At 43.6% G+C, this 13,597-nt stretch overlaps 1 protein-coding gene across 4 annotated transcripts in view; it reads left to right on the top strand.

Moving 5' to 3' along the window:
• Positions 1–13,597, top strand: part of PPP3CC (protein phosphatase 3 catalytic subunit gamma) — a 90,481-nt gene that overhangs the window by 56,280 nt on the left and 20,604 nt on the right. For all 4 annotated transcript variants that reach the window (XM_083588737.1, XM_083588739.1, XM_083588738.1 and 1 more), the window contains exons 4-8: positions 4,226–4,337; positions 7,884–8,029; positions 10,188–10,327; positions 11,601–11,678; positions 11,775–11,869. In XM_083588737.1, coding sequence (XP_083444863.1) covers positions 4,226–4,337; positions 7,884–8,029; positions 10,188–10,327; positions 11,601–11,678; positions 11,775–11,869 — 571 coding nt within the window. The remainder of the gene's footprint in view (positions 1–4,225; positions 4,338–7,883; positions 8,030–10,187; positions 10,328–11,600; positions 11,679–11,774; positions 11,870–13,597) is intronic.

Genomic DNA, 13,597 nt, shown 5'->3' with positions numbered 1-13,597 from the left:
CAATGTCTTTGTTCAGACCAGGTCTCTCCATGGTTTTAAGTTTGGTAATGAGTTGCAATTCAGCAGCTTCTCTTTCCAGTCTATTTCTGAAATTCCTTTGTAGTAATACAGCTACTTTGAGATCTTGTATAGAATGTCCTGGGAGATTGAAGTGTTCTCCTACTGGTTTTTCTGTCTTGTGATTCTTGATGTCCGATTTATGTCCGTTTATTCTTTGGCGTAAGGTTTGGCCTGTTTGTCCAATATAGAGAGCTGAAGGACACTGTTGGCATTTGATGGCATATACAATGTTAGACGATGAGCAATTAAATAGTCCCGAGATGGTATGTGTGATGTTGTTGGGGCCAGTAATGGTGTTGTCCGGGTGTATGTGGCAAGTTCTCTCTGGGTATCTGTCTGGCTCTGTTGATCTTGTTGCTGCAAGACAGACCCAAAAAAGAAAATAACAGAACACCTCTAGTCATCACATACAGCTCCCAAGTTAAAACAGTACAACGCATCATCAGAGATCTACAACCTCTCCTGGACAATGACAGTTCTCTTTCTCAAGCTCTGGGAGGAAGACCTTTCATTGCCTACAGACAGCCACCCAATCTTAAACAACTCCTAACCCACAATAATACTACAACCAGACGTAACACGGACACTGGCACCAGAGCCTGCAATAAACCCAGATGCCAACTTTGCTGCCACATACACCCGGACAACACCATTACTGGCCCCAACAACATCACACATACCATCTCGGGACTATTTAATTGCTCATCGTCTAACATTGTATATGCCATCAAATGCCAACAGTGTCCTTCAGCTCTCTATATTGGACAAACAGGCCAAACCTTACGCCAAAGAATAAACAGACATAAATCGGACATCAAGAATCACAAGACAGAGAAACCAGTAGGAGAACACTTCAATCTCCCAGGACATTCTATACAAGATCTCAAAGTAGCTGTATTACTACAAAGGAATTTCAGAAATAGACTGGAAAGAGAAGCTGCTGAATTGCAACTCATTACCAAACTTAAAACCATGGAGAGACCTGGTCTGAACAAAGACATTGGATTCTTATCTCATTATACATGACAAAGCCATTTTTCACCTTCTCACCCCTTCCTTTTTCCTGTAAGACCTATTGCAGTCGTTAAGAGTCGTCAACAGGCTCATCACAGCTATCTGCCAATCACCCATTCCCACCACCCTTCTGAGTAATACCCCTCCCCACCTTCTCACTATATAGAAGGATCTGGCAACTTCTGTTTCAGTGTATCTGAAGAAGTGTGCATGCACACGAAAGCTCATACCAAGAACTAACTTAGTTGGTCTTTAAGGTGCTACTGGAAGGAAAAAATTTTTTTTTGTTTTTCCTTATTCCATGGTTTCCCTATCCTTTCCACCAGCACATTTTCAGAGACTTGAGAAATCCTTTCAGAACAGAAACATCCCATGAGCTTGCTGATGTCACTGGAGGCTTTGTTTTCAGATTAGAAGAATTTGTTTTTCGTATTTTGCTTATTTCCATAGAATCAAAGAATTGCAGAATTGGAAGAGATCCCAGGGGTCATCTAGTCCAATCCCCTACAGGAATTTTCTTACTCCCATTCTGTTAGTTTTGAATCAGTCAATGCAACAGAGGTGAAATTTAGTGGAAGGTAATACTCAAAACTATTTTTAAGATATTAACAGATTCTTATTTGATCATGAGCTTAATGCTCACTGACATGATCAATTTGCATATAGGTTGTACCACTTCAGATTGAAAATGGGGGCAGACTTGGCTGAGTGCTTCTCCTGCCCAGAAAAAGAAAAAGCATTTAAAGCTAGACTAGAACTTTTCTCCCTAGCCTGCTGATTTTCTTTGTGGTTGAATTTGTGTATGCATGTGCACATGCCTGTACATGTGTGTAGCAGTATTCAGTCATGCTAGTCCCCACCTGCAATCTAAAGTGTTACAGTCCAGACCCAGGTTTACCCTTAGTGAGACTTTTATACTATTCTCATTTGAAAGATCAGAGAAGCCCTGGCCTTGTGAGTCATTCTCTGTCCATTCCATGGTGTTCATTGTCTTTCAGTCTGTACGTGACCTGAGAGCACTGCAAGTAGAGGAGAAGTGGGGGAAAGTATGAGAACTCTCTGGGTTTAAGAAGGTGGGAGAATAAAAACTCCAGTGGCAAGCTTGTTAAAAGTCTATTTCACACTTGACTTTTTCAGATCCTTATTAATACTCATATCTTTATGTGTGCTGTATCTTTATATTGGAAATGGAACAAGTAAATGGAACAAGTAAAACAGACACTTAATCTGTATTATACTCTTTGCCTGGTATGTGTATTGGAATGTGTATTGTTCAGTTGAAACCTATGAATGAATCTGCCTTATACCCAGTTACCACTAGGGGTGAGCGCCTGGGTGGGTTGCAGAATGGAGGTGAAAGAAGTTAAGTTGCTCAAAAGTCACAGACAGTTGACCCTGTGAGAGAGAGGGGGGCAGTGGGCAGCCATAGATGAGAAATGGAGGAGGAGCTGTTGCTTGGACAAGCTGATGGTTCATTCCGTGGAAAGTGCCGTTTGTTTTTACCCAGATATTTATTGAAGTGGAAACTTTAATTGTTGTCCTCAGTGTACTTTAGCTTTGTTTGCTTTGTGATGGAGCTGTTAATTTTTTGTTGTTTATTGGACCTGTCTTTATGATGTTGTAATGTTTGTATATATTTTTTCTGTACATCTTTTATTATTCAATCCCCACTCTGGGATTGAAAATGCTCAATTAAGGGCAGGTTATAAATACTTTTAAAAAACCAGTTAGACTTTTGGTTCAACCAGTTCAGTATCGTTGACACTGATTGGCAGCCACTCACCAGGGCTCCAGGCAGGGGATACTCCCAACTCCTCCTGGAGATGCTGTGGATTTAGCCTGAAATTTTGTGCATGCAAAGCAGGTGTTCTGCCACTGTTCCACAACCATTCCCCATGAATAAAAGATCTCTGGTTCTCTTAGTTTCCTCCTGGTGCTGAGGAAGGGGCTTATGGGGGTAGGGGCACATCTCCTGGAAATAAATCAAGAGTCTGCTTCTGCTTTGTTATGTTACCAACCTGTACAAAAGGATGCATTTCTTATCCCTTCATGTGAGAACATGGCATGACTAATCTTATCCAGCACAAATTTTTAAAAGTGAGGGAAAGTCAGAACAGTACAGAACTTGAAAAATGTTTGAAAACATTCAGGTAGCTTCTACTGGAGGCTTTTATTTTTTTAGAGGTGGCAATCTCTGTGTTTGCATGGCTACTTTCCTGATTTCTAGTTTCACCTATTGTGCCTTGTTGATCCTGTTTGCCATACTACCACTATTCTATTTTGCTAAAATGTTATAAGTTCTTCAGAATAGCCCAGCTGAAATTAACAGTGCCAAATTGAGAAGGTTGCTGCAAATTAAGCAAACTTGCAGGATTTAAGTGACAGTGAGCATTCTTTGTTTGTTTTTAAAAGTATGTGTTGGATGTCCTCCCTGAAGCATGGATGCCACAGGTTAGCAGAGGCGGCAGGAGTTTGTGGCCTACCTGGGGAGGAGGATCGCTGGACTTGGCTTTGGCACAGTTAGATGTACAATCCTGCTTCCATTCCTGTGCTGCACTGGTGTGCCAACTTGGTGGCTCAGTGAATTAGGAGGACAGGCCACCCCAGGATATTGGAGGGGCTGGAGCTAGAGGCAAAGCTGACTTAGGAGGACACTGTTATAGCTTAGTTGGCAGAACATTAGACTCTGAATCTCAGGGTCAAGGTTTCAAGCCTCACACTGGGCAAAATATTTGTGCATTGCAGGAGGTTGGGCTAGATGACCCTCGTGGTCCTTTCCAACTCTACAATACTGTGATTTTATGATCTCATGTTGGCACACTTGCCAAAAAAGTTGGCCATGCAGTTGGATCTTGAAGGTCCTTGTTTCAGTCCCTGGTGTCTCCAGTTAGAAGGATCAGGTAGCCAGTGATATGAAGGACCTATCTCTGAGACAAAGGTAAGTCTACCTGGCTAGATGGACAAAATGTCTGACCAGTATAAGGCAGCTTTCTATGTTTCTACTGTGAGCTCTTTGCAGCAGGACCTTGTGGAATCGAGGTTTCTTCCTTTCTGGAAATCCAGCTCCTTGGGCTCATTTCCAGAAAGTTCCAAAGTGCAATTCTCTGCAAATGAATTTTCTAACATGCTGCCTTCAATCACTCTCTTGTAGTGTGTGCTGTATTTATGGAGTTTAAAGATAAACCACCCCAAAACACTTTTCCTGCTCCGAGGGAACCACGAGTGCAGGCACCTCACAGAATACTTCACCTTTAAACAAGAATGTAAGTATGGGATGACTGGGGTTGGCTGTGCATCTGGTTAGGAAAAGCTATGGATGTTGGTGTGAAAGCATCCAGTATGTCCTTGCCCTCCTCTCCTTCAATATGCATGGAAGGGGAGTTTTAAATTCCACAGAGCAGAGAGGCTGTGAGCACTGTTCCTATGGCACTGTCTCCCCAGCAGTCTGACTCCATGCAAGTTGTCCCTCCCACTCCCATCAATTTAGGGATCCAACATGCTGTAATTATAGCCAAGAGCTTTCAGTTCCAAATTGTGCAGCTGGAATCAGAGTTGGATGGAAATTGAGGGCTTTCCCTTTTTAACACAGATTGAGTGAAACCCAATCACCTCATGTAAGTGTGTGTGAAGTTAAATGGGCAGACCTTTGTTAGTTTTTTACAGACTGAATGGTGATGGTGCAAAGGGGAGACTGGTCACTTTGCTTCTCAGTTTCAGAATGTCAGTGCTAAAAGTTAGTTTTTCTCCCTTCATTACAGTTCCTCTTCTCATTAAATATGTTGTGCTGGTTCTCTGACTGTCCGTATCAACTTCAAAGTCTGAGACTTTAAGGCCCTCATCCACCCACAACAGTATATCCTTTTTCTCTGTCATCCATTACTTGCCTTGTACCTCCTTATCACATTTGCCCTTTCTGCCTTGGAATACAAGTTCCCCTATTTGAACTTCCCTGCTCCTTTTGGCTCCAGGCTTCCATCAGCTCTTGTAAAAGGAAACAGGAAGGGGCAACTGGCAGACAGATCAACAGCTGTTGTGTAGAACTTCTTGTTCATATTTCTTGTACTTGCTTTGTTCTCCCTTCTCTCTCCTAATACCATGCCACATCTGAGGTGCATGTTTGCTTTTAGCTTTTATCCAGTCCATGTACAGTTTGCCTTATTCCAGGAAAAGCTGGAAGTACAGTGGCCATATGTGCAAGAGAACCTCATGTTTTGGAAGTAATTGTAAAGATAGTCCATATTCTTATTTTAATCCTTCAGAAGCTTAATTTTCAAGAAGTAGTGCATTTTTTAAAAGGATGATGCCATAACCAAAAGATACAAGCCCAGGTATCTGGATTTGTATTGTCATTCATCATTATGCTTCTAGAGTATATGCAAACTTTAATATATACATTATGCTGATTAGCCAGGTACTTTATGGGAAGAAATCTTTCTTTGTTTTGAAAGCTGCCCTTGGCTTTAGTTGCCTTTCTGGGTCTTATAGTCTACAGAAGAGAGTAAACAACACTTTTAACACTATTTATGATACCAATATATATTTCAAACAGTGAAAATCCAGACAAAAAAGTTGTTGAGCTTTTTTGGCAAATTCGCAAAAAAAGATAGAAGCTTTTGAGCTATCTTTAATCTCCAAAAACGGCACTGCCAACGTGGGTTGCCATACGTCTGGATTTTCCCGGACATTTTTCTGATTTCCACATGGACACTGCTTTCAACTGCAGTATTCCAGATGTGTTCAGGAATTTCCAGACGTATGGCAACCCTACCAATATATTGATTTGTGTTATAAGAGCTGTAAGTTGAATAACTGGTGTCTGGACTGACTTTAGTAAGTCACGTGGGAAGCCTCTTTGTCTAAATGTTTTAAATACCGTATTTTTCGCACGATTGGACGCACCAGACCATAGGACGCACCTAGTTTTCAGGGGGGGAAATCAAGGAAAAAATATGATTCCCCCCCCCCCCCCGCAGCTCTGGGAGCAGTGGACAGGCTGCACGCAGCCTGTGCGCTACTCCAAGACATTCTCCCTGCTTTTGCGGGAGATGGGGGAATTCCCCCACCTCCCGCAAAAGCCCACAGGAGCCCCGCGTGACTCCTGCGGGCTTTTCGACCAGGAGGGAGAAGGGACTGAAACGGCCAGTCAGTCCCTTCTCCCTCCTTGGGGAAAAGCCCCCAAGAGCTGCGCGCTCTTTAAAGGCTGTGCGGCTCTTGCAGGCTTTTCTGCGAGGTGGGGGAATTCCCCCACCTCCTAGAAAAGCCAGCAAAGCCGCGCAGCCCCTTTAAAGAGCGCACGGCTTTTGCCTGCTTTTGCGGGAGGTGGGGGAATTCCCCCATCTCCCGCAAAAGCCCGCAGGAGGGAGAAGGGACTGACTCGGCCAGTCAGTCCCTTCTCCCTCCTTGGGGAAAAGCCCCCAAGAGCCGCTCGCTCTTTAAAGGGTGCGCGGCTCCTGGGGGCTTTTCTAGGAGGTGGGGGAATTCCCCCACCTCCTAGAAAAGCCAGCAGAAGCCACGGAGCCCCTTTAAAGAGCGCGCGGCTTTTGCCTGCTTTTGTGGGAGGTGGGGGAATTCCCCCATCTCCCGCAAAAGCCCACAGGAGGGTTGGAGAGTAGCGGGAAGGCGTCGCGCGCCTCCCCGCTGCCCCCCATCCTCTGGGGCTGGCGATGGGGGAAGCGCTGCTTTCCCCACCACCAGCCTCAAAGAGCAGACTCTCCTGGCTTCAGCGGAAGCAAGGCGAAGCCTCCGGAGCGCAGGCTTCGGAGGCTTTGCCTTGCTATCGCTGAAGCCAGGGAGCCTGCATTCGCTCCATAGGACGCACACACATTTCCCCTTCATTTTTGGAGGGGAAAAAGTACGTCCTATAGAGCGAAAAATACGGTAAATTTGCAGTCTTTGCAAGGGCTGCTTTTCATGACAAATTTTAAAGATACTAATTCGCCCAATCAGTTGTATAAAGATAATATAAGATGTATAATACATATCTAACTTAGAGCAGGCCTAGGAAACCCCAACTACTTCCAGAGTCTTGCCATGTATAGTTGCTTTCTGCAGGAAAGCCTTGCTCAGGGCAGTGGTTTGAAATTGTTTCTTGGAAGCTCATCCGATGCTCCTCAGTGGGAGAATCAGTCCAGGTAAGCAAGTTTTCCTGGAAGATGGCTTGTCCCATCTTCTCCTGCAATGTGCAGAAGCAGGACTAGAGAGCATAGGAGCTAACACTTAGGGGTCAAGATCCCTTTGCCCACCCAGTAAAATGTTTGAGGGGGCCAGGCACCCCCCCCCAAGTTGATGGGCATTGCCATTCAAATGGTGTGTGTGTGCTGTATCATTGATTGATTGATTGATTGATTGATTATGTGGGGCTTACCTGCCCCCCAAATATTCTATTCAAGTTGGTACCCGTGCTAGAGAGTACGTTCTGTTCACTCCCAGTTCGGAGTCCGGAATTTCCAGGACATACAGTTTTCTGTCTAGATATTCACTGTTTGAAGTATAGCAACTCTATGGTGAAGCCTAGCATAGATGGTTACAATTCTATGTGAACTACATGTACACCATAGAACATGTCCAAGAATCTTCTGCAATGGACAAGGAGTCTACAGGCGATGTACTGCAGTTCCTTGGCAGACATGTTGGTGTGGAAAGTCTCTGAAGCAGGAAAGGAGGAAAAGTCCTGGCTTAGAGAGAGGAAGAGGCAAGGCAGTTGTATTTCTTAAGTCCAGATGACTGGCAGTTTTCTGGGAGCCTTTTTATTTTTTATCTTTTATAGTTTGCATAAGTCATTGCAGTTCTCTTGCTTCTGTTTCCTGCAGGTCGAATCAAGTACTCCGAGCGGGTGTATGATGCATGCATGGATACATTTGACTGTCTTCCTCTTGCTGCCCTTTTGAACCAGCAGTTTCTGTGCGTGCATGGAGGGCTGTCTCCTGAAATCACATGTCTAGATGATATTAGGAAAGTAAGTGGTGCCTCTTTCTTTTCCCTCCACACCTCCACTCCATAGAACAGCACAGGTATTGTAGTTCCAGTTAGGGTCTTCTTGTAGGCTTACCTGTCCCCATTCTGACAAGGTTCTACTCCAGGGTATGTTTCCCCACCATCTTTTCTTTTAAGGCTACCTAAGACTTGTTGAAGGGGCTGCCAGGCATAAAGACATGTACACTTCTCTCTGATCCCAGGCTGAAGTTCTGTAGGGTTGACAGTGGTGGAGGAAGGGGGGCGGTGGGGGCGGGCCGCCCTGGGTGTCACCACTGAGGGGGTGACAAAATGCTGGGTGGCACTCACTGCGGGGCCTGCAGAATGCCCGAGCCACGCGTCTCTCCTGGGAGAGTGGCGGTGGCTTGGGCGCATGCAGGCTCTGCTCTGCCCAAACGGTCCGCCCGCTGCCTCCCCCCCCCCAGCTGTAGGGCGGCTGAGTGGGAGGAGGCAGGCAGACTCCGGAGGCCCCATGGTGTGCCCCGCCCTGCCCCATGGACGGCTCACCCCAGGTGCCCGAGCGGCTTTTTCCGCCACTGGGTCGAAAGACGAAAGGTGCCAACAGGGAACTCGTGTGCGTTTGCAGCATTCGCCCTCCTTCCTGGTAAGCTGAGGCTTACTCTCTGGTTATTTTTCCTCCATGCACCCTTTTTCGTGCCCTGGTGAGATATATGCAGTTCTGTTATTTTCTGGTGTCTGCCTTATGTCCCGTCCCCGTCCCCCCTTCTATGTATAAAGCAAAGAAGAGTGTTACATAACGGGGAGATTCCTGAAGGTAGCAGAAGGAGACTTGCAGGGACTCGGGAAAGCAAAGTGCCAAGCCCTGAATCGCTCCACAGGGGTGGAGAAACAGGGAGGTGGTTTAATTTTCAGGACGAATTAAATAAAATTGCGGTCTTCGTAGAATTATTGAATTGGAAGAGACCCCGAGGGTCATTTAGTCCAACACTCTATTGTAGCCAGAATCTCAACTAAAGCATACACACTAATTCAATGTACTGATTGGGGGTGGGAAATAATCACAATAAACACGAACAAACTTTAACAGTCATGGCCTTCCCGCCCTTGTTATGCCCAAACCCCACTTCTTTGACAGTGTCTATGAGCGTGACTTTCTCAGATGCTTGTGAATTTTAATTTATGCATTATATATGTCGCCTTTTATTAGCATGGTCAAGGCCAGAGGAGTGGGGGGGGGGCAGACCGCCCAGGGTGTCATCGCTGAGGGGGGTGACATTCGGCATGACACACGCCATGACTCCCAAGCCTACCCCGAGCCATCGGTGGTGGTGGGTTGACGAAAAAAAAATTGCACTTGGTACCACCTGACCTTGCTAGGCCTCTGAGGGTTGAACTTCTTTGTGTATGCTGGTTTATGAACATCATAAAGATTTGGATTGGATTGGAACTTCGTTGTTCTCCTTCAAAGACAAATTAAGCAGTTGGAAAAAGAAATGTGTGTTGCCTTTAATCCAGGGTTTCTCAAACTTGAGTCTCCAGCTGTTTTTGGACTACAACTCCCATCATCCCTAGCTAGCAGAACCAGTGGCCAGGGATGGTGGGAGTTGTAGTCTGGAAGCAGATGGAGACCCAAGTTTGAGAAACACTGCTAATCCTTACAGAGATTGAATGATTAAAATTTTCTTATATCTTGAGAGGGGAAGTGGATTCCCTATTCGTAAGTCTTCCACCCTTAGAAATCAGCGCTCATATAGGCAATGTTTGTTTCCGAAATGTGACATCATAAACTATTTTTCCTTCCAGTAGCACCTTAAAGACCAACTAAGTTAGTTCTTGGTATGAGCTTTCGTGTGCATGCACACTTCTTCAGATACCAACTGAAGTATCTGAAGTATCTGGGTATCTGAAGAAGTGTGCATGCACACGAAAGCTCATACCAAGAACTAACTTAGTTGGTCTTTAAGGTGCTACTGGAAGGAAATTTTTTTTTTTGTTTTGACTATGGCAGACCAACACGGCTACCTATCTGTAATCATAAACTATGTTTATCTAGCACAGATGAATTGAGGTTTTTTCCTCATGCACTGTATTTTGGCGTGCTCTTAATAATGAGTTCCCTTAATTCTGTATGTTTATATCAATTATCTTTTTTTTTGCTTTTCTGTGTGTGCACCTTTCAGTTAGACAGGTTTAAGGAGCCTCCAGCCTTTGGTCCAATGTGTGACCTGCTGTGGTCTGATCCATCAGAAGATTATGGCAATGAGAAGACACTGGAACATTTTACCCACAACACTGTTCGAGGTTGCTCCTATTTCTACAGGTAGGAAACATTTCAAACATAACCCTTGGTTAAGTGAAAAGTGTGAAGTCCCAGTTGCTGTGCTCAAACCACTCTGTTCCAGGGCTTTGAGTGGGACTCTGTCCCACTTGTGATTGTTGCTGTCTTAAAAATACAACTTGTATTACTACTGAATTCCCTATGAATTTTCCCTCTTGTAAAACCGAAAAGCCATTCGTTTCTGAGTTGTTTACAAGGTCAAAGATGTGCCTGAAGGATTTCAGAAATACTAGAACAAGTTTGTGTGGACTTATCAGAACTTTAAAATTTGCCAAGCAAGTTTTATTTAGCAAAGCAATATATCTTGAATCTGAATGTTACTTGCTTCACAAGTCCCTCTGAATGTTTATTTGGATGGCCTCAGGATCACCACAAACTCCCAGTTTCCATAAATGTTAGTTTGATTTCTAGGTGCTTAGCAGCCCTAACAATAGTCAAGTTTTGTTGTAGCCCTAATTTTTTCAATACAAACATCAACCGCAAAAGACACATACACCAAAAACCATAATAACAATAATAACACAATTTGACAATTCAGATTTGAATACACTGATATACCTATGACTACCCCTTTTTAAACAATATTTTCCCATCTGCCGTATCGCTTAAATATTTGTTCCAGATTTCTTCATATTTATCCATTCTTATTTTGCGACAACATGCAATTTGTTCGTATGTCCATATTATCAATCCATGTGCTCAATGGAATCTTTTTGTGGCTCTTCCATTTCATCAAAACAAGTTTTTTTGCTTCTAATATAGCACAGTACATCCATTTTTTTGACCCCTTGAAATCTCCCATGTTTCTGGAATATAATTTAGAATTAAATTCAGTTCCCCTAAATAACAATTTATTTTTATTACTCTTGCTATAAATATCCTCGCCTCGCACCAAAATGATCTTATCAGGCAGTTAATCAGAATATGTACTAAGTTTGCATCTCCAGCATTAAATTTTATTTTTTTAAAAAGTTTTGTTGTAGCCCTCACCCTCCCTCAGGATGTGTAGAAAGTTGGAGTTGGACTGTGGAGATGTAGGTTCAAATCCCTATTGAGCCACAATGGGGCAAGTCAACCTATCTTCAGTTCTTTCAACCTAACCTATCTTTGCAAGGTGATTAGAATAATTTGGGGCAAAAGTGGAATATTCCTAACTTGTATATCCTCATCCCTCTTGGGAAAAAGACAGAAAACAAATGTGATGATGACTGCCTTCAGCATGTGTTAATATTGCTTTTTAAAACTTCTTTTTCAGTTACCCTGCAATTTGTGAATTTTTGCAAAATAATAATTTGTTATCTGTGATTCGAGCACATGAAGCCCAGGATGCTGGGTAAGTTCAGAGTCACTATTCTGGTGCTGTGTTCAACAGCTTTGTTGTCTTTATGTATTTTGCAAAAGCCTGCCTATCTTCTGCTCACTTTTCCAGGTACCGAATGTACAGAAAGAGCCAGACTACGGGCTTTCCATCCCTAATCACAATCTTTTCTGCACCAAATTATCTAGATGTCTATAACAACAAGGGTAAGATTTTGACTGTGCCCAGGATGCCAATGTGAGGTTATTATGAATTCTTTCCTGATGTCTTGATGTGTCCACTTTTAATAGAATCTCTAGCTCTTGCTTACCTTATCTTTTGCTTCTTAATACTTGGTTTCTTAAAATGGACGTGGTTTGTGCTTGGGCATTCTGCCAGAAATGTTGGGTCCCCACAGATTTGCAGGAACAATTTCATGTAAGTGGGGTACAGAAGATGTGTCATCTGAGAGGGATGGTTGGGATTTGGAGCAGCGGTGTCTGCATTCAAATCATTACTCATTCAGAGGTTTACTGTGTGGCTCAACCTTACTTAGCTATCTTACTATCTTTTTTTCCCAAATAATTTTTATTAAGTTTCCATATACCATACCAATCAAATCATATGAATTATTCCAAACCATACCAATACAAATCATAAAATCCAAATCCAATTATTTTGCCAAATTATAAATTTTTGTGGGGGGTACCCATGCTTCGAGATCGGTAGGAGTCCAATCATCTTATATTTTCTGCTGCTTTGATGTTCACAGTTCCATCCTCTCATCTCCTTGTTGTTACCCTTTTTCTTCTCAGTCACCTCCGAGTTATCTCCACAAGTGAGTTGAAAGAAACAGTCTTGTTTATATTTCTGTGTGAACTTTGTAATGCTCTCCCGTAATTCATCTCACATAGATCCAATAGTCCAAGAGTCCCATTCGAGCAGCCATAGCCATCTTATTCAGTTCCGATGAAATACAGTCTAAATGTCCGCTCGTTAATTTTCTCAGACCCGTTGTATCATAAATCAGTCTTTCCAGGAGAGTGATCGCCCTTTCGAATTTACAATCCAAACCTGACACCAAAACAGCGGCTCATCCTCCCTAAGACTACAAATCTTACAACGAGGTCTGCCTCTCAATGGTGGATCACTTTTGTAACTACGCCACAAAGAAAGCCTCTCTTCTTTCCAGATCTTTTCACGAAGTAAAACCTTTTATATTTTTTTCTTTCCCACACAGTTTATTTTTCATCTCACTTGCAATTAGTTGTTGTGACGGTTCTTCTAAGGGGGAGGGTTGTTAGGTAATCATATTAAAAAATAAGAAGGTTTTCCCCCCCTCTCCGTTCCGTTCAACATACCGAAATGTCTGTAGTTCTTTGATGCTGTCCTCTGTTCCTTCCGTCCCATCATTCATTGTCTCAGTGGTAGAATTATTTAGCAGATAATACCCTCCTGACCTCGCTCGAAGCATGTACGTTTACTTCTCCAATTTTTTTTTCCTTTTAAGCAACGCAACCAGTTTCGCTCTTGAAAGCAGCATCCGGGAGCTGCGAGCCCGCATGAGAGCTATCCGCCCAGTGCCCCCACCCCCTGCTTCTTTCGAACTCGGGGGTGATTTATGGGCAACCGCGGGCGAGGCAGCATCTTCCCACCCCCTGGGAAGACGAGGGAGACTGATTTTACTCCCCATAATCAGCCTTTAATTACCTCGTGTGAGCCGGGTAGATGATATTGTCGGCCATCTTCCAAGGCGCCCCCAGCGGCCCCCCTACTTAGCTATCTTACTATCAATGAGGAAACAATTCATGTAACCCTCAGCTCTTTGGAAGAAGAGTGGGTGTAAATGTCATAAATACAATCTTGGAAGGACTGAACCAGAATCAATTAAATGCAATTCCTCTGAAGCTTGTATGTTAGAAATAGTGTTTGTTCTAAAGTAGTTACTGACCTAG

This window comes from Podarcis filfolensis, assembly GCF_964270895.1.
Source record: "Podarcis filfolensis genome assembly, chromosome: 15".
NCBI classification, from domain to species: Eukaryota; Metazoa; Chordata; class Lepidosauria; order Squamata; family Lacertidae; genus Podarcis; species Podarcis filfolensis.
This window is presented reverse-complemented; position numbering and strand designations above follow the sequence as displayed.